Source organism: Rattus norvegicus, chromosome 4 (genome assembly GCF_036323735.1).
Source record: "Rattus norvegicus strain BN/NHsdMcwi chromosome 4, GRCr8, whole genome shotgun sequence".
NCBI classification, from domain to species: domain Eukaryota; kingdom Metazoa; phylum Chordata; class Mammalia; order Rodentia; family Muridae; genus Rattus; species Rattus norvegicus.
Window position 1 is genome coordinate 159,115,656 of NC_086022.1, and position 26,416 is coordinate 159,142,071.

Sequence of the window (26,416 nt, forward strand, 5' to 3'; positions counted from 1 at the left end):
CGAAACCTTTCAGCTCAGTCCTCAGCAGGCATAAACCAGGCGTGGCAGTGCACACCGGTAATCCCAGCACCCAGAAAGTGGAGGCAGGAAGATCAGAAGTTCAAGGTCATCCTTTGCTACATAGCTCACTTGAGGCCAACCTGGGCTATAGATAGGGTTCTCACACCCTGGGCTACAGATAGGGTTCTCACACCCTGGGCTACAGATACAGTTCTCACACCCTGGGCTATAGATAGGGTTCTCACACCTGTTCTCCACCTGTCCATCTCAACCATGGGAAGACACGAATTTCTCATGGTCTTAGCAAATGAGACACTACTCAGTAGCAAAATTACAGTTATGAAGCAATAACAAAAATAAGTTTATGGTTAGAGGTTCCTAAGACCACTGGAAACATGTGTTTTCTGGTGGTTGTGATCCACAGGTTGAGAACTACTGCTCTATTTTTTTTAAAGCTGTGTTTCAGGGCTATAACATATCTCATATCTCAGCAGCAGAACACTTGGCTATCATGTGTGAGGCCTTTGGATCCCATGCTCAGCATACCCAATAAACACATATGGACTAGATGTGTTAGCACAGTCCTGCAGTCCCAGCACTTAAGGAGAAGGAAGGAAGGAAACAGTAAACTCCAGGCCACAGTGTGAGTTCCGAGCCAAGGCAGACTACATAGTGAGATCATGTCACAAAATATCTTTGTTCTATGGTCCTTTGGCATTCTTGGGGAGAAGATTTGTTTCATTTTAGTGTTTTGTTTTCGGGTTTCTTCCCTAGAGTCAGGGAAGATCTCTGAACTTTTGGCTGACACATTTTTGTTACAGAGTTCAGTCTATTTTGCTACCTTACTGATACAGTAACCAAAATTACAAAAAAAAAAAAAAAAAAAAGGCCAACAATGTTCAATTTCTCTTTTACTAAGTCATTACATTGTATGATACAAAGGAGGATTATAAGAAAACTAATTTCTAGGAAACATATTGAAACAACTCACAAAGGAAAGCTAAGGTAGTCAATTCTGACTTCCAGCTATTGGGTAAATCTCACTTAGAAAAAAGGCTGTGTTCCCTGACTGCATAGTGTTTCAGACAACCTGTTGATGCCTGAATTCCATGACAAAATACCCTCAAATTTCCCTCTCCTTCTGTGGCTCTCGAGCCAGCCAGAACCAAATTGGAAACATGCTTTACTGTAAGCAATAAGGATTTCAAGCAGGTTAAATGAGGGGGAAATCGTTTAAGATATCCCTGTGGGATGAAGCAAGACAGAAAGGCTTCCGCCATGTTGTTAGCAATAGCAACTGAATAACCAACACGGCTCAGTGATCAACTCTGCCTCTAAGCAGGCTTCTTGACAATCATGTTCAACGTTAACCATGCTCCCACACCCTCTCTCCATCATTTCGAAATAATGGGACCGTCCCAGGATCTGAGAAAAATGACCTTGCTATGCCCTGGAGGGGTGTTGTCACCTACGGATCAGTCCTTCTTGGGCCCACTATTCTCCTGCATAGTTTTCAGGATCCAGTCCACGTAGTTCTTTACCTTTGTGTAGATCCCATAGGTCCCACACTTTTTCCCCCAGGACACCAGGCCAGCCACATAGAATTTGGGGTCCTTGACATTGGGGACCGGCAGAGCAAAAGCCCCTCCGCTGTCACCCTCACAGCTGTCCACACCCTTTTCCCCAGCACAGATCATGTTGTCAGTGAAAACATAGTCGTTTGACCTCGCTTTCGGGTTTTCCACTTTCACCTGCTGGCACTTTTCTAAAGATGTTATGGGTAACTTCGCCCCTCTGAGTTGAATAACATTGGTTCTATTCTCTGTTCGGCCCCACCCAGAGATCAGCCCCAGGTCACCCTCTGAGGGGTTGTAGTCTGAGGAGGTTTCTGGCAGGCAGATGGGGGCAACAGTGGGTCCCATTTTCACAGGGTCTTTGAGCTGCACCAGGGCAATGTCATTGTCAAAATTTGTCCGTGTATTCAGGTCGTCCTCTTGTTTCCAGCTGGGATGAATAATCACACGTTCAGTGATGAGCCTCTGGGCATTTCTCAACCGCTCTATTTTCAGAAGTGTGGACCCGACATACATCACTGGGTCAGAGTTTCCCTCCACAACGTGAGCGGCCGTCAGCACCCAGTACTCATCGATAAGAGCCCCGCCACCTCGGGGGGACTCAAAGTAGACCTGCCAAGGAAAACTTTGAATCTTTGTAGAGTATCCTCCAAATATCCTCTGCTGTACTTTAAAGGGCTCGGTGGGTACTCCACAGACTAGGAAGGAAGAAGATAGAGAGAAATAGGGATTGATGCTGGCCTCCGGAAAATTCAGCCACTCAAATATTCTACCCAGGGGGTGGCAGAGTTCTCTGGCACATCATAATCAATTTTAGTCAACTACCTCCGTATCTGATTCTCCTAGTCTCACCTAAGCACCTCCTTTGCCAATGCCAAGCAGACTTATGGTAGAGATTGGCTATGGTGTGTGTGTGTGTGTGTGTGTGTGTGTGTGTGTGTGTGTGTGTCTCTAAATCCAAATGAGCTAGTATTTTACAGTTCACACCTTGACCCACAACCCCTCTGAGGCAGACTTCATGCTTAGCACATAAGGCCAAAGACCCAAGTAGAAGCCAACGCTGGGAAACTCTTCACCTCACAATAATGGTAGCAGGCTTTCTCCCTTCCACTAACACTCAGATGAAGTCCTTATCTAGTATGTATGTGGGTACAGGGGTGGGGGTCTCACTACAGAACCCAGACTGGTCTCACAACTCACAATCCTTTCTCAGCGTCCAGAGTGCTGGGATTACAAGTACACACCCCCAGACCCAGCTCTGTTAGTGTGGGTTGATCTCCACTGCCCTAGTGACTAATGTGACACCAACTGCTGATGCTGGCAGACTTTTCTATTTCCCTTCAGGTCAGCCTGAGTTGATGCTGTCAAAGGAATTCCACAGTGCAGAGTTTCTATCACTTCACTGGTCTGAGCTCTGGGAGATGGGGCTAACTGAGCCCTTCTGGGGAGGGTTACAGCTAATTTCATGCAGTAGTTACTCCCTGCATGAATAGCTATGGTTTCTACCCACCCCCACAGCCCAGATTACCTGGAATACATTTTGGAAGCTCGACACCCAGCTGGTCATTCACCCAGCTCCCATTAGCAGCGCAGTGATACTCTCCTGGTATAACACAAGGAACGAGTCACATTCAGCTCATCTCTCCCCCCTCCCCTTTGATTTGAAACCCCAGCTCCTCTGTGTGTTCAATGGGGAAACAGATCAAATGAGCTAGAAAAGAACCTTCAGCCAGGAATGATGCCACTGGCCTCAAATCCCAATTCTTAAGAGGTGGAAGCAAAAAGATCCAGGCCAGCCTCTGCTACATAGAAAAGGCCTCCCTAAACCATGTGAATCCATCTCAAAAACATTAGAGAGAGATAGGGAGGGGAGGAGAGGGAAGGGGGAGAAATAGCCCAGGCTTACTTAGAACAATTCCTACCCTACCTTTCAAGGGCTAGGATTACAAACCTCCATCACCATGCCTGCCCTCCTATGGGTTTTATGGGAAAATACTGGTACAGAATCAGATAACCACATGAAATCAGTGTCATAAAGAAATTCCTGTTGCACTGTGACACTAAGCTGGTGGCCTCTATGGCTCCCCGTGAATGATCTGAGTACAGATCTCATCCCTCAAGACAACTATGTCCTTAGACTAAGACTAAAGAATCTAAAGAATAGCAAGTTCTTCTCTCTCTCTCTCTCTCTCTCTCTCTCTCTCTCTCTCTCTCTCTCTCTCACACACACACACACACACACACACACACACACACACACACACACTTCTCTACAAACTCTCCCCAACAGAGAGAGAGAGAGGGAGAGAGAGCAGCAATCACCCTCCGAGTCACCCATGCTCCTTCACTCTCTCTTCTCTAGCAGAAGAACCCACCGCCTTCTTCCTGTTCCATGTAGTAATATGGCTCTTCGCACGTGTAGTGGATGACGGAGCCGAATACAGTGTCTTCTGGGTCTTCAACTTTACCATTCTCAATGGGTTCTGGAACACCACAGTCCACAGCTACAAGGGAAAGCAGGGAAATGCACAGTCACTCCCTCCCAGGAAGAGTTAGGGACCCATTCTGTCCTCACCCCTTCCTTACTCACATCCATAATCACCCCCACCCCCGTGATGAATCTTTCAAGCCCAGCCTTTTAACGGCACCATCTCTACCCAATTCTCTAGCCCCTGATACCTGCCAACACAGATAGCGGCCAGTGCAGACAGATGGCTCTTGAGAGAGGCCAAGAGGAACCTAATTCTCTGGTTGACAGAGGCTCCTGTGTGAGCCGAAATATATTCCCTTAGAGCTATTGACAACATATCCCATTGCCCCTTTCTTTAAAAGAAACATGGTCGTCTAATTGGCCTAGGACTAGGAGAGGGCTACACAATCCTCTATAAAAAAACAAAAACAAAAACAAAAACAAAAACCTCCTTCAAAAACTCAAGTCATTCTCTCACAAGCCTAGAAGAAAACCATGCGTTTAAATTGTGATGTGCTGATTATTCCTTCCTCTTTGGTAGGAGAAAGAGGAGTTCCGCTCCGAAGAGACACCTACGTTGACACTCTAGCCTGGAATTGCTCCACTGTCCGTTGCTTTGACAAGTGGAATAGAATGATGTTGAGCCAACATTTCCCTGGAGGAGAACAAACATCAACATTAATTTTGAAAAGCATACAGAAAACCAAACCCAATAATGAAATTGAATCTCTGGCCTTGGATCAATGAGAAGTCCTTATCGAAAGACACTTGGAACACCTTCAGAAGAATAACCCAAAGTAGCCAGGAGCTGCAGTGAGAACACAGCTCTGTCCCAGCATTTCAGCTCCCTGTGCACAGGAAGGTGAGGGCAGAGCTCAGACCAGGAGCTCCAGACCTCACAGGAAGGACTGACAGCCTTGAGCCGTCCTGTCTATAGGAGGTATTAATACAGCAACAACCCCACATGCTTGCAAACACTGATCTAGAGGCTGAGGTAAAAAGGTCCCTGGATGGTACTTTACCTCCACAACTTCGAATCCATCCACACAGGTTATCTTCACGACATCTTTGAACACGTATTTTGCCTTTTCGGGCTCCCAGATAGAATTAGCACTGATTTCTTTGGGACAGGGGATGGCTTGGAGAGGGCAGAAATGAGATTTTACTACGTAGCTGGAAACTGTGTGCTATTTTACATAACTCCCCACCACACCACCAACCCTCTTTTCGACACAGGATCTCTCTGTGTATCCTAGGTTAGATTGGAGCTTACTATGCAAGCCAGGCTCGTCTGACTTGCAGTAATTCTCCTGCCTTTACTTCTCCAGGGCTAGAATTGTAGCTGTCTAATAGCATCTTCAGACATTCTCACATTTCCTGTGCATGGGGGAAAGGGGCTAGTATACCAACCCACAGGCTGGAGAAGGACATTGGGTACCTGCTCTTACACTCTCTGTCTTACCCTCTTGAGACAGGGTCTCTCACTGCACCCGGAGTTTGCTGTGTTTGCCTAGGCTAACTGACCACCAAGACTCTGTGATTTCCCTTTCTCTGCCCACCACTCAGAGACACAGGAGTTACAAACGTACTTGGCTATGGCTAGACACGAAGATCCACACTCAGACCTCAGGCTTGCTCAGCAAACGCTCTTACATTCTGGCCCTGTCCCCACATACTTCCCAAAACACCCCCTCATCCTCAGTTCTAACGTCTGACATTCCAATGAGTGAAAGAATAAGGTGCCACCCATTGAGTGAAAGAATAAGGTGCCACCCATTAGCTGTCCCTCCTCCCTGCTGTCTGCATTTTCAAGACTAGTTAAAAATTTATTGACCAAGGAACAGTCTGTTTTGTTTCTACGCGTCCAAAGAATTTTATATCCCCAGTCAAAGAGGTGTGTTTAGGGTACTTACGATCCCCATGGTAACGAAGCTTCCAGCCTTTATTTTGCCCCGTTAGGTCAGTTTGAAAGACAATATCAAGAGTATTGCTCTGGGTTTTAATAGTTAGCGGTCCAGGGAATCCATTGCCACAGTAAGGACCAAACTGTTGGTTTTTTGCAGCAAACTGGAAGGAAACAGTGTTATAAAATCACAAGAGAGGAAAATGTAAAGAAAAGAATTAGAGGGTGGATATGAAAATGAGAGGTCTTGTAGTGGAGAAGAAAAGAAAGAAAGAGAGAGAGAGAGAGGGAAGGAAGGAAGAGAGAGAAAGAAAGGAAGGAGGAAGGGAAGGAAGGAAAGAAGAAAGAGAAAGAAAGAAAGAAAGAAAGAAAGGAAGGAAGGAAGGAAGGAAGGAAGGAAGGAGGAAGGGAAGGAAGGAAAGAAGAAAGAAAGAGAAAGAAAGAAAGGAAGGAAGGAAGGAAGGAAGGAAGGAGGAAGGGAAGGAAGGAAAGAAGAAAGAAAGAGAAAGAAAGAAAGAGAGAGAGAAAGAAAGAAAGAGTGGGTAGAAGGAAAGATCATTTTCATTTCAAACACTGAGTCTGATGGTGCAGGCTTGTAATTATAGCCACTTAGAAATCTGAGACAGGAGGATCACAAATTAAGGCCAGCTTGGGCAATTCAACGAGAATCTGTGCTGAAATAAGAAAATAGAAAGGGCTGGGAACGTAGCTCAGTGGTAGAGCACTTACCTGGTGCATGGGGCCAAAGGGTCAATTCCCAGGACAGGAAGGAAGAAAGAAAGGCATAGTGGAAGAGAGAGGAGAGGGAGAGATTAAAAGAGGAAAGAGGACTCTCTCACCAGTAGTGGAGGCTAACATTTGTAATCCTAGCACTTAAGAGGCTGGGATGGGAGGGCATTTTTGAGAGTTTTGAGGCCAGCCTGGGCTACATAGCAAAACCCTGGCTTAAGGAAGTAGCAGGATAAGGATGGAGAGAGGGGGGAAGGGGGAAGTGGAGGGGAAGAGGTAGAGAGAGAGAAACCAAAAGGAAAAATTAGTTTCCAAGATGTAGCTATGCAGTGGAGCGTTTGTCTAAAACCACAAAGAAGGCAGCTGCAAGAGAAGCCTCAGCAATCTAAACGAGTTGGGGCTCAGAGCCAAATTCATCATCTATGACGCACAGTCAAACTGTCGTGGCAGTTCCCCTCTGAGTCAGCTGGTTCCACATCAAAATCTTCTCTCCGGATAGTCAACACCAGTCGGAAGCCCTCCTGCAGCCGAATCTGGTATTCACACCTTGAGTTCTCCGGGTATGGGTTGGGATAATTGGGACTTGCGATCTCCCCAATCAGGGCAGTGAATACATCCCCACTACAGTTGACTATAGGGAGGGAGAAAAACGAGAAAGGACCAATCAGATACAAAGACAAGGAGTCCGTGCCCTCTCCGTTCCTTTCCTCCTAACCAGAGTCTTCCATTCAGATTGGCCCAAGGATCTGTTCCCCAAATGAAGCCTCTGTGAAGCAATTACCCACGGTGCTCTTGAGGGGAGCTAGCCAAGCCTATGCTGTGTCTCTCTGCTTGCTACGATTAATATAACAAAGTTTCCATGTGGATCGTTCAATAGTTGTGAACAGCCTCCCTCTTCTCCAACTAACCAACTTTACCCTGAAGCCTCATGTTGTGGTTTGGATAGTAAACATCTCCCAAAGTACTAAGGGCTTGGTCACTGTGACACTGTTAGGTGGATGATGGATCATCGAAGTATGACCTTGAAAAGGACATTGGTACCCTTCCCCTCCCTCTCTGCCCTGTGACGAGCAGCTTTGCTCGACTACCCAACTCCCTTACATGATGCTCCACTTTACCGCAGACTCCAAAACAATGGATCCACCCACCCAACACTGAAATAGCCAGAACCATGACCCAAAATAAACATTTTATCCTTTTAACTGTTTAAGTCTCCTCTCGCAGCAATGTAAAGAGACTACACCTTATCTTCCTCCCCTCCTGAGACTCCTATTCTGTTTGTGAATAGCTAAAGCAGGTGCTTTTGAAGGCAAAGCCTCATCAAAATCGGAAAGACAGACAAAGTCCTCAGTCCATCCCAAATCCTAGGGAACATGAGGACCTCTTGATGCTAAGCTCACCCCCACAAGTCCTCATGTCATCGTGGAGGAAGTATTCTGGGGGGCAGGAGCAGAAGTATCCACCAATGAAGTTATTGCAGAAGTGGCTGCAAGGGACATCTGTAAAGTCTGTGCATTCATTTACATCTGCAAAAAGCAGAGAAAAGTCAAGGTCAAGAACAAAGACCTACAAGGAAGAATGATGTGAGACAAATCTATAAGGAAAAAACAAACCAAACACCAGAAAAGGCTTGTTACTTAAATACTCTCAAAGCCAGGCATGACAGCTCATGCCAGTAATCTCAGTATTCAGGTGCATGAAGCAGAACTGACATGAGTTCAAGGCCAGCCTGGACTTCAGTGCAAACCCTTTCTCAAAAAAAGAAAGGAAGAAAGACAGAGTCAGAGACAGAGAGAGACAGACAAGACAGAGAGACAGAGACAGACAGAGAAAGAGACAGACAGAGAGGCAGAAAAAAACAGAGACAGGGAGAAACAGAGACAGAGAGAACAGAGAGACACAGAGAAAGAGAGATAGAGAAAGAGACACAGAGACAGAGAGAGAGATGGGAGGGAGGAAAGAAGGGAGGGAGGGAGGGTAGGAGACAGGGAAAAAGGAAGGAAGGAAGACTCTAAGGTTCCAAGAACATCATGAAAGAATGTTGGAGCCAGAGGAAGAGAGGGAAGTGTTGTGGAATGCTGCCTTCCAGGCATGGCAGACCAAGGCACTCTTCGACTCACCAAGAGTCGAAGACTCACTTATTCCCTGCACAAGACTGTGCCTGTCAATATCCTGTCATGGCGCGGAGAAGGACTCATGAGGCCCCACCCTTCCCTGAGGATCTATAGGCAACTAATTTATTGCGGGAGCAAAAGAGAGACATCTTCTTCAGCGGTGCAGCCACTGTAAGGTGCCCATGTGCCTGTAAATAGCCCCTTGACAGGCTCTTACACAATCCTAAAGAACTGGAGTTCTAACAATTGTGAGATGCCATGTGGATGCTGGGAACTGAGCCCTGGTCCTCTATGAGAACAACAAGTTCCCTGAATTGCTGGGTCATCTCTCTACAGCCCCACATTTTAAAATCTACAAATACAATGAAAAAGGTCTCGCTCTAAATTACCTTTCTGAAGTCTGATTCAGAGCTGTGTCTGCCACACAGCTGTAAGGGAACTCACACCGTGAGAAAGAAGTCCTATGACTTTTCTTCCATACAAAATATACAACACCCTGCCCTGTTGGTACATGTAACTCCAGCGTTCAGAAGACTGAAGCAAGAGAATCAGGAGTTCAAGGTTAGCCTGGACAACATAGAGACACTCTGTCTGAAAAAGAAAAAAACCGGTGCCAGAGGAAACACCGAAAGTAAGGATGTTGGTACGGTGATGTCACCTGGGGAGGAATGTTAGTACCTACTTTATAGGATGTTGGTTTTTCTGTAAAACCGGATGACATTTGGACTTTATGAGCAGTCCTAACTTCATTTTAACCTGGAGATGGACGTAGAAAGACCTAGTACCACATTGTCCTTCTTATATGATTCTTGGCAAATGTTCTCAGTTTCCAGTTCTCTAGTCCTGAAGTTTCCGAGAGACTTACAGACACAAAGGAAGCTTTCTTTTTTTCTTTTTTTTTTTTTTTTTGGTTCTTTTTTTTCTGAGCTGGGGACCGAACCCAGGGTCTTGCGCTTACTAGGTAAGCGCTCTACCACTGAGCTAAATCCCCAGCCCCCAAAGGAAGCTTTCTATCACTAAGCCGGAGTGATTAGTTTTTAATACAGAGTCTTTTGTACCCCAGGCTGCCCTTGAACTCCTGATTCTCCTGCCTCTACCTCCTTGGTACTAGAATTACAGGTGTGTGCACCATGCAGAATTCCCAGCCCACTTTTTAATTTTTTTTCCTGATTTGTTTTTGAGACAAGATCACTATATATCCCAGAACTCACTCTATAGACCAGGCTGGCCTCAAACTCACAGAGACCTGCCTGCCTCTGCCTCCTGAGTGCTGGGATTAAAGGCATGCACCACTACACCCAGCTTAGATCTGTATTTATCATTACTGTTGTCCATGCATGTGTAAGCACATACTGGGAACATCCCAGGCCACATACGTGAAGGACAGAGGACAAACATAGAGTTCTTTACTCCTTCTACCTTCTCATGGACCCTGAACTCTAATGGGTGGTTGCATGGCAACCATTTCACAGACTGAACTGTCTTACCAACCCCCCTTTTGCTTCTGATATGGAGACAGGATCTTACTAAGTTGCCTGTGTTGACCTTGAGTTGACAATTCTTCTGCCTTGGCCTTCAGAGTGTACGGGCCTGCACCACCAAGACCAGATCCTTATCTTTATAGGAAGACCATGGTGCCCACACTGTAGGGTTGAACTGAAAACCGAGTTCATGAAACGAAGCCTTCTGATAGAGCGCCGCTTCTCAATGGTTCTCATGCTCGAACGCGACTTCTCAATTTTGCACATGCTCATAATCTGCTTTACCACCACTAACATGTGATAAAGTCACACAAAGGCAAATCCAGGGCAAGTCAGCATCTGTTAAAGGTATGAACGGCCCTGGGGCAGTGGCACACAGCCGGGGCTGCATATCGAGACCATGACTCAAAGGGAGAGAGAACGGAATCCTCATCGGATGCACTGTGTGGTACTTTACCTGCCTCTCGTCTTTTCGTTGACTCCAGATGTCACACACAGAGAGAAGGAAGCCTTACCTACGGCTGAGTAATACGCTGCAAAGCCAGTAAACCGTTCCTCGTTGGAGAAGTCTGACGTAAAGACCACCTGGAGCCTATTGTATGGGAATTGAAACTCTTCTACAATGGGGGAGTTGGGACTCTTGCTGGTCCTCTGGCCACAGAGTCTCTCTTCCTCGATGCCTCCTGAGATTATCTAAGAGAAGGATCAAATGTTAAACTAAGAATGGGCAAAGAGAGCAGAACCTTTACTCCCCATCTCCAGGTCTGTCTGTCTGTCTGTCTGCCTCTCCTGTCCATCTCCCCCATCCACACCTCATCTGCCCCCAGTGCTGGGGATCAAACTCAGGGACTTGTCCTTGCACGGCAAGTACTCTACCACTGAGTCATGTCTCCACCCCATAGGACAGCTTGACAACACACAGCCCCCCAAATCCTCTCATTCCTCCATCTCTCCCCCCGTCCATCTCTCTCCCTCCTGTGCCCGTAACATACCTGCACTGAGTCGTATGCACAGTTCTCTGACAGCTCCATGTCCAGATGGGTGAAGTAAAGGTGAATCCCAAACCCCTCTGGGACTTCTATGTCCCAAGTTTTCACGACCTCATTGGGGTACGCCTGGGGATAATTAGGGGACAGGATCTCCCCATACATGGTAGGCTCAGCAGAAAACGATGCCAAAAGAGAAAAGAAGACAAAGCACCTGGAAGGAGAGGGAAAAAAGAATCACAGAGAGGCAAGGAAGCCAGGAGCCAATGGTTTCACGCAGAACTCTGACCGTTAGGCAGCCAGCACACCACAGAAGAGACAAAGCTTAGAATAAATATATATATAAAAAAATTAAAGATCAAGGTTGAGATCTGAGCTCTCTCTGGAGAAAACTAAGAAGCCACATATAACAGCCCTGTGTGTAAGCCCAGCAGTCTGGGGACAGAAGGTGGTTAGTGAGTGTCATGACAGCTTGGACGGCATAGTGAGACCCTGACTCAAAACTGTGAAAGAGAGAAAGAGAGTGGAGATGGAGTTTGTGCACATTTCTGTCATTACCTGAACACTTACCACATCTCTGGCGATTTGCCCATGGCTCTCTGGATCTCTGACTTGGAGGTAAAGGGCAGCCGGGCTGGCTGTCTTTATCTGACAAATACAGGTGACTGCTTTGGCAGTGAGGGGCCACCCAGGGCTCAGTGTCACCTTCGCAAGAATACCATAGAGATAGGTTCCTATCAGGAGTGGTCATCACATGATACCTGGCCTCTCACATCCTCTGCCTGACACTTCCCAGACTAGCGCCGAGTTACCCTGCCCTGAGCCATCCTCCAGTTTTTCTGCAAATGAGTGGAGTTTCTCCGTCTTTTGTGTCCTCCTCCACCCAGTCCTGGCCCCTTGCATCGGTCTCTCCGCATTTCCACGCAGGCCTGAGCATCCTGACCGCCCTCCTGAGATCAGACCCATCCCCTCCGATTCAAGTCAGCTCTCCTTGATGTGCTATTGCAGGTGCTTCTGCTGGTGGCCCAATGGCCACTGGTGGAGGAATGAGTTTCCTTCAAAAGGGACAGGAAGGGATCTTGGGAGAAGCTAATCCGAAAGAAAGTATCCCCCGCTGTGACAGGATGCAGAGAATGATGGGGGGAAAAAAAGGAAAGTAACTGAGAAACTTCAGGGCATGCCAGTGTGCCTTCCTTTACTTTTCTGGAATTTGTTTGTTTTGTCTTTTGCTTTAAAAGCAAGGTATCTTCCCATAGTTCCCAGAAAAGTCTTTCACAAATTGCCTTTAGCCCTGGAAACACTGCTATGTGAAAAGATGAGGCTGGGGTGGGGTGGGATGGGGTGGGGTGGGGTGGGGGCGGGGGTCCAGCATATGAGAACCTGTATCTGTATTCTGCCCTTGCTCTGAGCTCCTTCCAACCCTCCATCTTTGCACCAAACCTTACTCTACATGGTTCGCTGTCTTTCCCTGTTCCCCCATCAAAGTTTCACTCTTCAAGCCTTGCTCTTTAAAAATGTTACCTTCAGGAGCTGATGGGAACAAGTGGGTCAGCCTCCTCTCCTGCTTCTGGTCATGCCGTGAAGCCCCTGCGGCTCCAGAGGGCTCTGCAGGAACCTCCGCCCCACCTCCCTGTTCTGTCTGCTCTAGGATTCCCTACCACAGTGTGTTGTGCATGTCCGAAATTCCCTGTTCCAAACAGCGGGGGCTGGGAGACCACAACCTAGGAAAGTGTAACCGGCCTTGATCTTCGAGCTCCCTCTGCTTTCAAAACAAGAACTGCATCAGCTTCCCTGGGTTGAGAGATCCCGAGAAAAGATGGGAATGGGGAATTTTGAGATTGCCTAATTCTCTCTTTCAGCCAAAGGGTGTGTTTCAGAACTTTCGGGGAAGTCAGGTGATTTATTTTTAAGGGAGGGAGGGGTTAATAGGAGGGGGGAAAACTAAACTCAGAAAGTCCAACCCTCTATCTGTGTGAGTAACAAATCAAAGAAGGAGAGCCACCAGAAGTAGAAGTCGTTGCCTGAAAGCTATAGGAAAAGCAAGATGGCTCAGGAACCTGTGTCCAGGCAGAAAGACTTGAAATTCTACAGTCCCTGAGACCCCCCGCATCATAGGAGAAAAAACAGCTCTTACAAGCTAGCCTCAAAGACAATGTAAATGACAATGTAATTATTTAAATTAAAAATACCCAGCTCCGAAAAAAAGAACCAAAAAAAAAAAAAAATAATCCCGTCTTTGAGACAAATTTAGTGGTTGGGTGACAACTTACACCTAGACTGCAGACAGCACGCGCTCTCTCCTGTTCTTTGCCCTAAAAGTCCTATCTCGAGGCTGGGCAAGGTGGCCAATGCCTGTGATTCCAGAAGAATTTCTGAGAACCTGAGTCTAGCCTGGGCTACATAGAGAGTATCCGGCCAGCTAGTTCTGTATAATACATTTGTTTCTTGTTTAATTTGATGCACAGCTGTGACTCCAGTCCTAGGAAGTGAAGCCAGGAGCTATCAGAAGATCAAGGTTAGTTTTTCCTTATATAGTCAGTTGGAGGTCAACCTGGGCTACCTGAGATCAAAAAAAGGGGTGGAGGAAGAGAGGGAGGGAGGGAGAAGAGGGAAAAGATCCACTGCATCACTTAACCATGACCCTGGGGTCATAGGCATCATTTTACAAAGGCAATATGGCTAGAGAGACCTATAAGTAGTACCTACCCCCATCTCCAGGCAGAGACAACAGCCCACTAGCAGGATTTAATCTTTCTGAACACATTGGTCTCCACTCCTTTCAGGGGTGGTAAGATGTAGAAAGTATGAGGCATGGTGCCATGTGCACCTCTGCTTACCCAGAGCCAGACCTGGAGTTAGAAGGCAAGCTCTTAGTGTTGCCAGGATTTTTGGCTTGTCTAATGTTGTTTCTCAAACTTTAATAAATTTGCCCTCAAGCGTCATTCTGAGTCCATTTCTAAATTATTTATTAGTGAGGACATGAACAGATGGCTCAGAGGTTAAGAGCACTGGCTGTTCTTCCAGAGGACCCACGTTCAATTCCCAGCAACCACATGGTGGCTCACAACCTTCAATGTAATTCTGGTTTCATGGGACCTGACACCTTCTGGCCTCTATGGACACCAGGCGTGCATGCGGAACATATATATATATATATATATAGACAAAATGCTCATACAAATAAAATAAAATAAGTAAATCTAAAAGAAAATTTCTGAATAGCAATGAACCGGGCTCCTCTTCCTCTCCCTCCTCCTCTCTCTCCCCTTCCTCCTTTTCTTCCTCCTCTCCCCTTTCTCCTTCTCTTCCCTTCCTCCTCCTCTCCTTCTTCCTCCTCCCTTTCTCCTCCTCTCCCTCCTCCTCCTCTCCCTCCGCCTTCTCTTTTTCCTCCTCCTCCATCTCCTCCTCAGGACTGGGTCTCACTGGGTAGCCCTGACTGACCTGGAACTTTCTGTGTGGTCCAGAGCAACCTTGAACTCACAGTGAATGCCTGTCTCTACCTCCCAAATGCTGTGTTCCACCATGCCAGGCAAAACAGAAGATGCTTTTTTAGGTCTAAGCCTGTAGGACCTTAAACATGGCCTCATTCCTCCCCCAGGTATATCTCTGGGAACCCCAGAAGCAACACCAAACCTTTGTTTACAGTATAAACATCCTTAGGGCTGAAGAGATGGCTCAGTGGTTAAGAGCAATGACTGTTCTTCCTGAGGACTGGAGTTCAGATCCCAGCACAAACAGGAGAGTTTCACAACCTCCTGTAACTCGCAGTTCAGGGGATCTAATGCCTTTCCCTGACCTCCAAGGGCTCCTTCATACACATGGTACACATAAACTCACACGCGGACACACACACACACACACACACACACAGACACACATGCAACACTAATAAGTAAATTAAGTAGCTTTAAAAAGAATAGTTTAAGCAGGGAATGGCCCACACGTTTACTCTGGGAGTCTGAGGCCAATCTAGTCTACAGAGCAAGTTCCAGACTAGCCAGAGCTTCATAGTGAGACCCTAGCTAGCTAGATGGGTAAATAGAAGATAGATGAGAAATTGATTGATTGATAGATCATACATACATACATACATACATACATACATACATACATACATACATACCAACAAAACAAAAAGCTTGGGCGTGGTGCATGCCTTTAATTCTAGCACTTAGGAAGCAAAGACAGGTGGATCTCTTAGAATTTGAGCCAACTCTGATCTACAGAGTGAGTTCCAGGGCAGACAGGGCTAAACCCAGCCAATGAAACCCTGTCTCAGAGAGAGAGAGAGAGAGAGAGAGAGAGAGAGAGAGAGAGAGAGACCCTTCCCTTAGCACACTGTCCTTTGGCCACTGGACATATTCCTTAAAAGCAGGGTATTCCTGTGAGGAAAGGAGGGCTCTCTATCCATCTCTAAACCTGCTGCCAAGCCGTGGAAGGGCCCACTGCAGCCAAGTCCAAGGGTGGGACAGGATAGGGCTCATGGGCCTGCCGAGTTAAAGTGCTCAAGGTCCTGGGAAAACTCCAGAGTGAAGAGCTGGGATGTTCCTGCCGGTGTTCCAGGCGGTGATCAAGAACTGGGACCAAGCCACAGATGAGAACTACTTGGAGGTCTTTACACGGGGAAGAGGGGCCCGGCCAGCCGGCGAAGTCACGGGGACCACCCTAAGAGATGACGGTATTAGAAGTAGAGACTCCTCTGGCAGGTCACAAGGACAGCAATGGCTGTTTCAACTGTGAGACCTTCCTAAGCCTCTGAGCTCCACAGAGCTCAGCCACCACCACTCTCCCAACCCCCCCACCCATCACCCCCGTGCTTGAGAGGCAAGTGTCCTCTCTCTGAGAGCTAGAAGATCAGGGAAGCCGGTTTCTGTCCAGTCGCTGTGGAAGAACCAGGGTTTGCACACTTTCGTTTCTCCTCCACAAATGCAGTAGAGAAGAATCCTCGCCGCCGCCGCCGCCCCCACCCCCGCTCCACCCCCGCCCCCAGCTGGAAGCTTGTTCCCGCCGCGAGGCAGCCATCTAGTGTTGAAAGTTAAAACATGGCTTTTAAAAAACTGTTTAAAGAGCATCTTCACTTTCCCCCTGCCTCTCTTGTGACCCAGGGTTTTACCGCATCAGCCCTAACCCGACCCAGTGCTGTGAACTGTCCTGTGACCTCATCTGGGGTCCGTATACACCGAAACCGGTGCAGACAGCTGCGGCAGACACTCAAGTGTGTCTCTTCTTTGAGAAGCCCACACCCTTGTGCGTCTTATTTTCTTCCTCACTGCCTCATGTACTTAAAATACATGTTTAAAAAAAACGTTTTTGCTGTTTTTATTTGTTTGTTTGTTTGCTTGTTACTTGGTTGTTTGGGGATTTTTTTTTTTCAAGACAATTTTTCTCTGTGTAGCCCTGGCTACCCTTGGAACTTACTCTGTAGACCAGGCTGGCCTCAAACTTGAAAGAGATCTGCCTGCGTCTGCCTCCCACATGCTGGGATTAAAGGCGTGTGTTTTCCACCACCAGGGTTTGTTGGGTGGTTTTGTTTTGTTTTTGTTTTTTTCAAGACAGGGATTCTCTATGTAACCCTGAGTGTTCTGGATCTCCTCTCTCTCTCTCTCTCTCTCTCTCTCTCTCTCTCTCTCTCTCTCTCTCTCTCTCTCTCTCTCTCTCTCCACCCCGCTCATCCCCCGCCTCCCAAATCTGTCATTAACCACCAAAATCGGATTTAATAAGAAGATGCCGGGGTTGGGGATTTAGCTCAGTGGTAGAGCGCTTGCCTAGCAAGCGCAAGACCCTGGGTTCGGTCCCCAGCTCCGAAAAAAAAAGAAAAGAAAAAAAAAAAGAAAAGAAAAGCCTTTCGGAAGCACTTCAGCTCTGTTTTGTACTATCTTGAAATTCTGTTCCTCCCCGGGCTGTGACGACTTCCCCACCTCCACTGACACTCTTGTGTGGAACATGTTAGTGTCTATTTTTCCCTGGAGCCCAAGCGTCAGAACCCCAGTACTGAGCTGGCTGGTGAGCTCGGCCTCGTAGGACATCTTCGTCAAAAGAATACTCACTTTTTTCAATCTTCATTTTTGTTTAGGTGTGAGTGTTTTGCCTTACTATGTATCATGTGCATACAATGCCGGAAAACGCCAGAAGGGGGCGGCCGATGCCCTGGGACTGGAGTTACAGCGGGTTGTGAGCCTCCTTGTGGGTGCGGGAATGGAACCTGTCCCCTCGAAGCGAAGCCATTGTTCTTAACAGCTGCGCCATCTCTCCGCCCCCCCACCACACACACACACAGGCGTTCTCCGACTCTTCCGGTATTTTCAGATATGCATCTCTTTTATGACATTTGTCATTGACTTTCATGAAGTCCCTCTGCTTTAGAGCCATTTTCCTCCTCCGGCAGGCTTTCTCCTTGACCTCCTGCTGGTTTGGGAACAAAAAGTCACCAAACAGGTACGTTTTGGTTTTGTCCTGAGACAGAGTCACATGTATTTCAGGCTATTTTCAAATTCATTATGCAGCAGAGGGTCGAAAATCCTCGAAATTCTGATTCCCCTGCCTCCTCCTCCTCTGGGTCCTGGAATTATGAGTATCACCCACCACACTGGACTCTCTTCTACATTTTAACGTCAGTTCCTGTAATGACCTTGAGCCACCCTCAACACCAGCAAACTCAGCCCTAATAACTCTCCAACCTTGAAACGCATCCAGGAAGCTGGAGAATGACCCATGCTCAGGAACAAGTCACCGGGATCCAAGGTCAGACCTTCTCCTGTTTCTTCCTCTACGTAGGATGGAGTTTCCCAACCCAGCACACCATACCTATCCTCTTGCCCTTACAAGCTAAAGCTGGGCTGCTCTGTCGCTCATGTGATACCTGTAGGAGGTCAGTTCCAGAATGGGACATTATCAGTAAGAAAATCAGTCAGACCCGTTCCAGGCTTAGTCACCAACTCAGGACACTACTGAGAGTTACTAAAGCAGTGGTTCTCAACTTTCCCAGTGCTACAACCCTTTGATACAGTTCCCAGAGTTGTGGTGACCCCCCCCCTCTCCAGCCACAAAGTTATTTTCATTGTTACTTCATAACTGTGATTTTGCTACTGTTATGAATCACAATGTAAATATCTTGGAGCTAGAGGTTCGCTGAGGAGGGTTGTGACCCACAGGTTGAGAATCACTGGACCGGAGCCTTAGACACTGAGTCTTGTAAGAGAAAGTTGGATCGTGGGGCACATGCTCATCTGCTTTTTGTTCCAAATGGGGCGAGCAGCCTCTATCACCACTGTAGCTATTATGTGCTGGGTTGTCTCAGGTCCAAAACAATAGGAAGAAGTGACCGTGGACTGAAGTCTATGAGACCATGAGCCAAAATCAACCCTTCCTTATGATAAGTTGCTTATCTTGGATATTTGATTTTTTCCCCCTACCCTAAAGAATTGAAGCTTGAAAGGGGGCTCAGAACAGCCAGCATTTCCACAGTGCCGAACAGTGGACCAAACTGTTTTCCCTTTTTCTGCTAACCCTTCCCAGATCCAAGCTAACCCCTGTTCCTCTCTCATCTTCCCTGGGTTTATCCTACACCGGGTGAGAAGTGCATCTTCCCTGACGACAGCTCTACACCTTGCTGAAACTGTGCTGCTCATCAGAGTCAGATCCCAGGGGCTGGTTTCTCCAAATGTCATAAAAACAGAGTGTACTTTCTCTAGTAACTGCTTTTTGTGGCCTCCAGGGTGGGGAACACAGCCTGATGGGTACAGTGCTTTCTTGGTGTGCCCCAGGGCCTGAGGTCAATCCCTAGTCACACAGAGAAAGGAAAACAGAACGTTAATGTGTCATCACGGTTCATTTGTCTAACAAATAAGGTTCCTGTTGATTTGCGGTACTTCAGGCTAAACCTAGGGTGAGCTGTGCAAGCCCTGGACCACTGAGCACCTCCCTAATCCTCCCTAACCTTTTAGCAGTTTGGGTTTTTAAAAGATTTTTATAGGGCTGGTGAGATGGCTTAATGTGTGAAGATGCTCACTGCCAAGCCTAATGACCTGAGTTAAATCCCTACATGACAGAAGGAGAGAACTGACTCGCATGGCTGTCCTCTGCCCTCCATACAGACACACGAATCTTCTGCATCCATATGCGCGCGCGCGTGTGCGCGCACACACACACACACACACACACACACACAAATAGTAAAAATTTTAAATTAATTTAAAAGGTGTTTCTTTACATTTATGTGTTATCTATATGTGCCTGTGTGCACACCACATGTGTGCAGGTGCCTACAGAAGCCAGAAGAGGATGCCAGATGCCCTGGAGCTGAAGTTACAGGCAGTTGTGAGCTGCCCAACTTGAATGCTGGGAACTGGATTCAGGTCTTTTGCAAGAATCATGAGTCTTTTTTAACTGCTGAGCCGTCTCTTCAGTCACCCCCTCTCCTATTCCTTCCCCCCATCCCCACCCCATCAACGTTGTTGTTTAGACTTGAGCTGCCAGGCTGGCCTTGAATTTATAATCTCAGGCCCTGGCCTCCTCAGCAGCTGGGATTATAGGCCTGCCCCAGGAAGTAGACAGACATACACTGCGTGTTTACTCTGTACTGAAAGTATGAACACAGGCAAGGGTCTTCACATGTGCCCCGCCCTGTGTACTCCGCCCTGTGTGCTCCGCCCTGTGTGCCCCCTTCCTTCCCCATTCCCATACTTGCTTTCCCAGCCAGATTAATGGTGCATCCCAGTAACCCAGCACTGAGGAGGGCCAAGGTAAGGAAGAGCACCAAGCCACCAGGACTACAGAGGTAGTGAGACCCTGTCTCAAAAAACTAAATACATTTTTAAAAAGAAACTTGCTTTCTAGTGGAAGAAAAGACAAAAAAATGAGTGAAAGTTTAACGATAACACAGTGGGTTTTATTTTTCTGTGTATACGTGATTAGCTTTTCAATTTATTATCTTAAGAAGTAACCATCTGGCTTGCTTCCAAAATTGAACATATTAGTCTGTTTTTTTATTTCTTTTTTTTTTTTTTTTTTGCTAGCAACTTTTTCTCTTGAATGCACAAAACAAGATCACATATATAGTTGATTTTCTTTAAGTTGGGGGGGAGGGTTGGAGAGATGGCTCAGTGGTTAAGAGCACTGACTGTTCTTCTAGAGGTCCTGAGTTCAATTTCCAGCAACCACAGAGTGGCTTACAAGCATCTGTAATGGGATCCAATACCTTCTGGTGTGTCTGAAGACAGCTACAGTGTACTCATATAAATAAATAAATCTTTTAAAAGGATGTTTCTGACTAGGTGGTTTATTTTTTTTTTCTTTTCTATTTTTCGGAGCTGGGGACCGAACCCAGGGCCTTGCGCTTGCTAGGCAAGCTCTCTACCACTGAGCTAAATCCTCAACCCCAAGGTGGTTTATTTTTGATGGCCCAGGCTAGCCTCCAGTTCCAAGCCAATTTTTCCCATAAGCCTTTTGAACACTGGGATATAGGTGTCTTCCCCCATATCCACCAGTTTTTTGATTCATTTTGTTTTGTTTGATTGGTTGGTTTGGTTTGGGGTTTTTTAGTTCGATTGTTTGTTTGCTTGGTTGGTTTGGTTTGATTGGGGGGTGGCTTGTTTTTCAGTGGGTTGTTTTTTGGGGGGGTGGTTTGGTGGGGGTGTTTGTTTGTTTGTTTGTTTGTTTGTTTGTTTGTTTTTGAGACAGGGTTTCTCTGTGTATTCCTGGCTGTCCTGGAACTTGCTCTATAGACCAGGCTGGCCTCAAACTCACAGAGATCTGCCTGTGTCTACCTCCTGAGTACTGAGGTTAAAAGCTTGTGCCACCATGCCTGACTTTGATTCTTTTTCTTGAGACCGGGTCATACTACACAGCCCAAGCCGGCCTTGAACTCAGACTCAGCTGACTGTTGCCGTTGCTGTTGCTGTTGCTGCTGCTGCTGTTGCTGTTGCTGCTGCTGCTGCTGCTGCTGCTGTTGCTGTTGCTGCTGCTGCTGCTGCTGCTGCTGTTGCTGCTGCTGCTGCTACCCTGTGCGTTGAACCTTCAGTTTTGAACACACTGGGCATGCACTATCCCAACGAGCCTATGTTCCCAGTGTGTTGTTTCATGTTTTACTATGACGGTGTGTATAACTGACAGGCCACACCCGTGCGGTGGGTATGAGGAGGTCTGAAAACACCCTGGTGCAGTCAGCGTTCTCTTCCATGTCTACACCGGATCTGGGGGTTGAGTTCCGGTTCAGTCTTGTATGGTGGGTGGTTTTACCCTCAGCGCTATCTCTGTTCCTCCAGTCAGTTTTGTACCTGCTTTTATTTCATGATAGTGTCACGCTAAGGTTCCTGGGTAGGTCTTGATTTTGTAATCCTCCTGCCTCAGCTTCCTAAGTAGCTGTGATTAGGGGTCTGTGCCTCCAGGCCTAGCTACAGGAGAGAGGTGGGGAAGTGTGGACCCCTGTGGAGGGCTTTCCAAATCTGTTCTCTCCTTCTACAGTGAGTTCCAGGGATCAAAGTCAGGCCATCAAGCTTGTGAAGCAAGAGCTTTTATTATCTGCTAAGCCACCTCACTGGCCTTGAAATGGCTTTTAAATGTGCCCTAAACCCCCTCCTTTGGCAACACGGAGTTTATGTCCTTTCTTCCTTTGAATATGACTGGGGCTCTGATCCCCACAACCAGTAGACAGTACAGTGGACATTTTGTAAATTGCAAAACCAGCTGGGAAAGGGCCATCGTGGACCCCACAGCCCTGAACTCCACAGATAACATCTCCGAGTGCTCTGAAGGACGCCCTGTCCTGTAACTGCAGGTTCACTCTGGTTTACGTCCTGTTAGTTCCATCCTGTGATTAGCTGAGTTACAACACACTTGAACTTCAGTATCCTAATGTCTGTTCTTAAACTGAAGGGCTTGACTGGGAAGAGATGGGATTCCATTCTTTTTAACCAGACCAAACCAGGGAAAACTTTGATGAAGCAGAGACATCAAACCCCTAAAAACTCTTCTTCATTTTACTTTTTCGTTTTTCCAGATGTGTAGCCTTGGGTGTCCTGGAGTTCACTCTGTAGGCCGGGCTGGCCTCCTCGAACTCAAGAGATCCACCTGCTGAGTGCTGGGATTAAACACTTGTTGCACCACCACAACCAGGCCCTCATCCTCTGTGCATGCCTCTGTGTGTGTGTGTGTGTGTGTGTGTGTGTAAGTCAGAGGACAACTAGCAAGAATTGGCTTTCTCCTCTATCATGTGGGTCCCAGAGACTGAATTCAAACAACCAGGCTTTATCCGTGATGCACTGCACGGGCCCAGGGGCTGCTCTGCCCCAGCCATCCTCCCTAAAGGATGCCGCTGCTGTTGAAATCGGGCTGTAATTCCCATCGTATGAGACAGTGGCTTTCCAGGTTGTCTCTGGGGACAGGGGACACACAGTTCAAGCAGAATTGAACTTCGTTCTGAGTTCAAATGCAGAAGCAGGATAACTGTGCACCTGGCTGTGCCTGCGGACATCACCGCCTGCCCAGCAGCGCCCATGAGGCACAGACTGATAAATGCATTCCTCAGAGTTAGAAGAGCACCGCTCTGTAAGCTTATTGAAGTCACTGGGGCCGTATGAACATAGTCTACCAAGAAAAACAGGCTAGAGAATTGATCAAACACACCAGACCTAAAAGGAGTGCCACACCCTCATCTGGCACCGTAAAGGAAAGGACACCAACCTTTCCAGGATAATGGCCCTAAAGGACCTGTCGTCTGACCAGCTGGGGACCAACGGGCAGAGGATTGATACCTCACTGGCTTCCGCTCAGTGATGCCCACTGTTGGCATGACCTAACCAAATTGCCATCCGTCCATTTGACCATCTACCCAGTTGTTTGTCCTTCTGGACCTGTCCAATGCTTGCTTTGCCTCTGCAGCTTGACTCAACCCCGACGCTCAGCTTAGCTATAAACCTGCAGACTGGATGCTTGGCTCTTTAGCAACCCAACAATTTGACATCTAATTGCCAACCATTGAAATTCTTGTCATATTACCAGGGTAGGGATAATGTGTGTGTGAGAAGGAGAAAGAAGGGGCGTGTACAAGTGCTAAGACATGCATTTGCACATGCATATGAAAGACAATGTTAAGTATTTTTCTTTATTGATTTCTAGCTTTTTTGTTTGTTTGTTTGATCATTGGTTGTTTGGTTGGGTTTTGGTTTTGTTGTTTTTGTTGTTGTTGTTGGTGGTGGTGGTGGTGATTTGGGTGATGGTGGTGGTTTTGGCCGCATTGGAGGTGGTGGTGGTGATAGTGGTGCTGATGGTGGTGGTGAGGATGATGATGGCGGTGGTGATTGTGATGATGGTGATGATGGTGGTGATAGTGATGATGGTGATGATGGTGGTGATGGTGATGGTGGTGATGGTGGTGATGGTGGTGGTGGTGGTAGTTGTGGGGTTCACAGTTTGCTTTTGAGACAGGCTCTCTCACTGAACCTAGAGCTCACTGATTTGTCCAGACTGGCTGTCATGCAAGCTCCCAGGATCTTCCTGTCTCCATCTCACCAGTACTTGGATTAAAGAGGCACACCACAGCCAGGCACAGTGCCGCATGTCCTTAACCCCAGCACTCTGGAGGCAAAGGCTACTGGATCTCTGTGAGTTCTAGGCCAGCCTGGTCCACAGAGCTATTTCCAGGACAGCCAGGGTTACACAGAGAACCACTGTCTCAGAAAGAAAACAAACAAAAGCTGTGAACCACCACCCTGTGCTGGAGATCCACACTCAGGGCCTCATGCTTGCACAGCGAGCATTTTGCTGACTGACATCTCCTTGCCCTGTGTAAATTGGGACCATATGAGAATATTAAAATCATATCAAGACAACCAGGCCAGAGAATTGATCAAACATGCTATACCTAATTAGAATGTCACACCTTCATCTGCATCATAAAGAAAAGGTCCCCAACATTGTGATGGCAAGACCCACCCCATGAACCTGTCATCTTCCCTCCCTCCTTCCCTCCCTCCTTCCTTCCTTTCCTCTTTCCTTCCCTCCCTCCTTCCCTCCCTCCTTCCCTCCCTCCTTCCTTCCTTTCCTCTTTCCTTCCCTCCCTCCTTCCCTCCCTCCTTCCTTCCTTTCCTCTTTCCTTTCCTCTTTCCTTCCCTCCCTCCTTCCCTCCCTCCTTCCTTCCCTCCCTCCTTCCCTCCTTTCCTCCCTCCCTCCTTCCCTCCCTCCTTCCTTCCTTTCCTCTTTCCTTCCCTCCTTCCTTCTCTCCCTCCTTCTTTCCTTTCCTCCCTCCCTCCTTCTTTTCTTTTCCTCCTTCCCTCCTTCCTTTCTTCCCTCCCTCTTTCCGTTCTTCTGTCCCTCCCTCCCTCCCTCCCTCCTTCCTTCCTTTATACAGGGTCTTGTATATTCTGAGAACTCACTATGCAGTAGCAGATGATATTAAACTTCTTACGCTTTTTTTTTTTTTTTTTTTTTTTTTTTTTTTTTTTTTTTTTTTTTTTGGAGCTGGGGACCGAACCCAGGGCCTTGCGCTTCCTAGGTAAGCGCTCTACCACTGAGCTAAATCCCCAGCCCCGATATTAAACTTCTAATCCTAGCCTCTCCCTTCCAAATGCTGGGATTACAGGCACACACAGGGAAATCAGGCCCAAGGCTTCTCAAATGCTCACCAAACACTGTTGTCCCAACTGAACTACGCCCCCAGACCCACTTTTTAGAGCCATTCCATAACGTACGCCTATCCATATCCATCTGCAGTGAGCATCAGGTATGTGGTGTGTGTTCATAAAGGTAATGTTAGTGATTAAGATTGAGCCCAGGCTTTTATTGTTATTGTTATTGTTTGTTTGTTTGTTTGTTTGTTTGTTTGGACAGGGTTTCACTATACAGCCCTGACTGACCTGAAACTTACTGTGTAAACCAGACTGGCCTAGGGTTCACCTGCCTCTACCTTCTGAATGCTGGAATTAAAGGTGTGGACCCCCATGCGCAGTTTTAAGACCGGAATAAAAGTGCCTGTGTGTCTTTCAGTAGCTACCTATCAAGAAAAAGTGGGACTACTTGGCAAGTGGTAGCCAGCCAAACCCAAGTAGCTTGTGACTTTAGTGCTAACCAATATATTGTGACATTGTCCAAAGACACAAACATGTCTATCTGTTTCTGACATAGCCCCACTCAGGATACCTGCCACTCAGGATTCCTTAAGGAAGTGTCAACAACCTCCCAGAAGCAGTTGCTGGGCAAAACACTAACTAGTTCCTCTGACTCACCCCACCACTTCTGGGCCTAAATCTACATAGCTCACGTCCCAGCAGTCCTAAAAGGCAAAGCCCAAAGTATCACCAAAGAGGAGATGCCCCATCCTCCAAGACCTGAAATGGCAGCAACCCAGGGAGGAAACAGTACAGACAATATAGTGTGTCGAAAACGAAGGGAGGGAGTTGCTTGTTGTCTGATTTATATAAACAGAGATGGAAGCATCGTAAGCAGAAACTGATGTCGAGAGAGTAGGTTAACAGCAAGAGAAACATAAAGGGGGCCAAGCCACACTTACACCGTAGGCTCACTGGGAGCTCTGTGCTTCATACCGCAGGGTGTTGCAAGTAACTCCCGCAGCTGAAGGACACCCAGGGCAAACCGTGTCCCTTGGTGAGTGAGTCAGACACTGCAGACCTGCTTTCAGCTTAGTGTAGGGGAAGGAGTTTAAATGCTGGGCGTGGTGCTACTCTGGCTGTGAATACTGCAAGCTCCGGCCTTGACTTCCCTGCTATGACTACAGACAGGGACTGTGAGCTGAAACCAATTCTCCCTGTCTTAGTTAGGGAGAAAGTTAGGACTTCTATTGCCAGGGAAAAGCGCCATGACCAAAAGCAACTTGTGGAGGAAACGGTTTATTTGGCTTACATGTTCTGAACACAGTCCATGGAGAGGAGCAAAAACAGGAACTCAAACAAGGCAGGAACCTGGAGGCAGGAGCCAATACAGAGGAATGGAGGGGTGCTGCTTACTGGCTTATCCTCATGACTTGCTCAGCATGATTTCTTATAGAACCCAGAACACCCAGCCGAGGGGTGACACCACTCCCAATGGGCTGAGCCCTTCCCCCATCAGTCACTACTTAAGAAAATGTCCTCCCGTGTTGCCTACCGCCAGATCTTCTGGAGGCATTTTTCTCAGTTGAGACTCTCTCCTCTCCAAGGTTTGTCAAGT

The 26,416-nt window shown here is 47.3% G+C and overlaps 1 protein-coding gene across 1 annotated transcript; it reads right to left on the minus strand.

The window, feature by feature from the left end:
- Nucleotides 1-893: 893 nt before the first annotated feature.
- On the minus strand, nt 894-13,081 carry C1s (complement C1s). The gene is made up of 12 exons (NM_138900.2): nt 12,779-13,081; nt 11,828-11,962; nt 11,264-11,471; nt 10,787-10,964; nt 8,077-8,202; nt 7,108-7,307; nt 5,958-6,111; nt 5,067-5,182; nt 4,621-4,699; nt 3,950-4,078; nt 3,103-3,177; nt 894-2,272 (listed from the first exon to the last, which is right to left on the minus strand). The coding sequence occupies exons 2-12, from the start codon at nt 11,848-11,850 to the stop codon at nt 1,476-1,478; spliced, it is 2,085 nt and encodes a 694-aa protein (NP_620255.2). The 5' UTR covers nt 11,851-11,962; nt 12,779-13,081; the 3' UTR covers nt 894-1,475.
- Between the last annotated feature and the right edge of the window lie 13,335 nt (nt 13,082-26,416).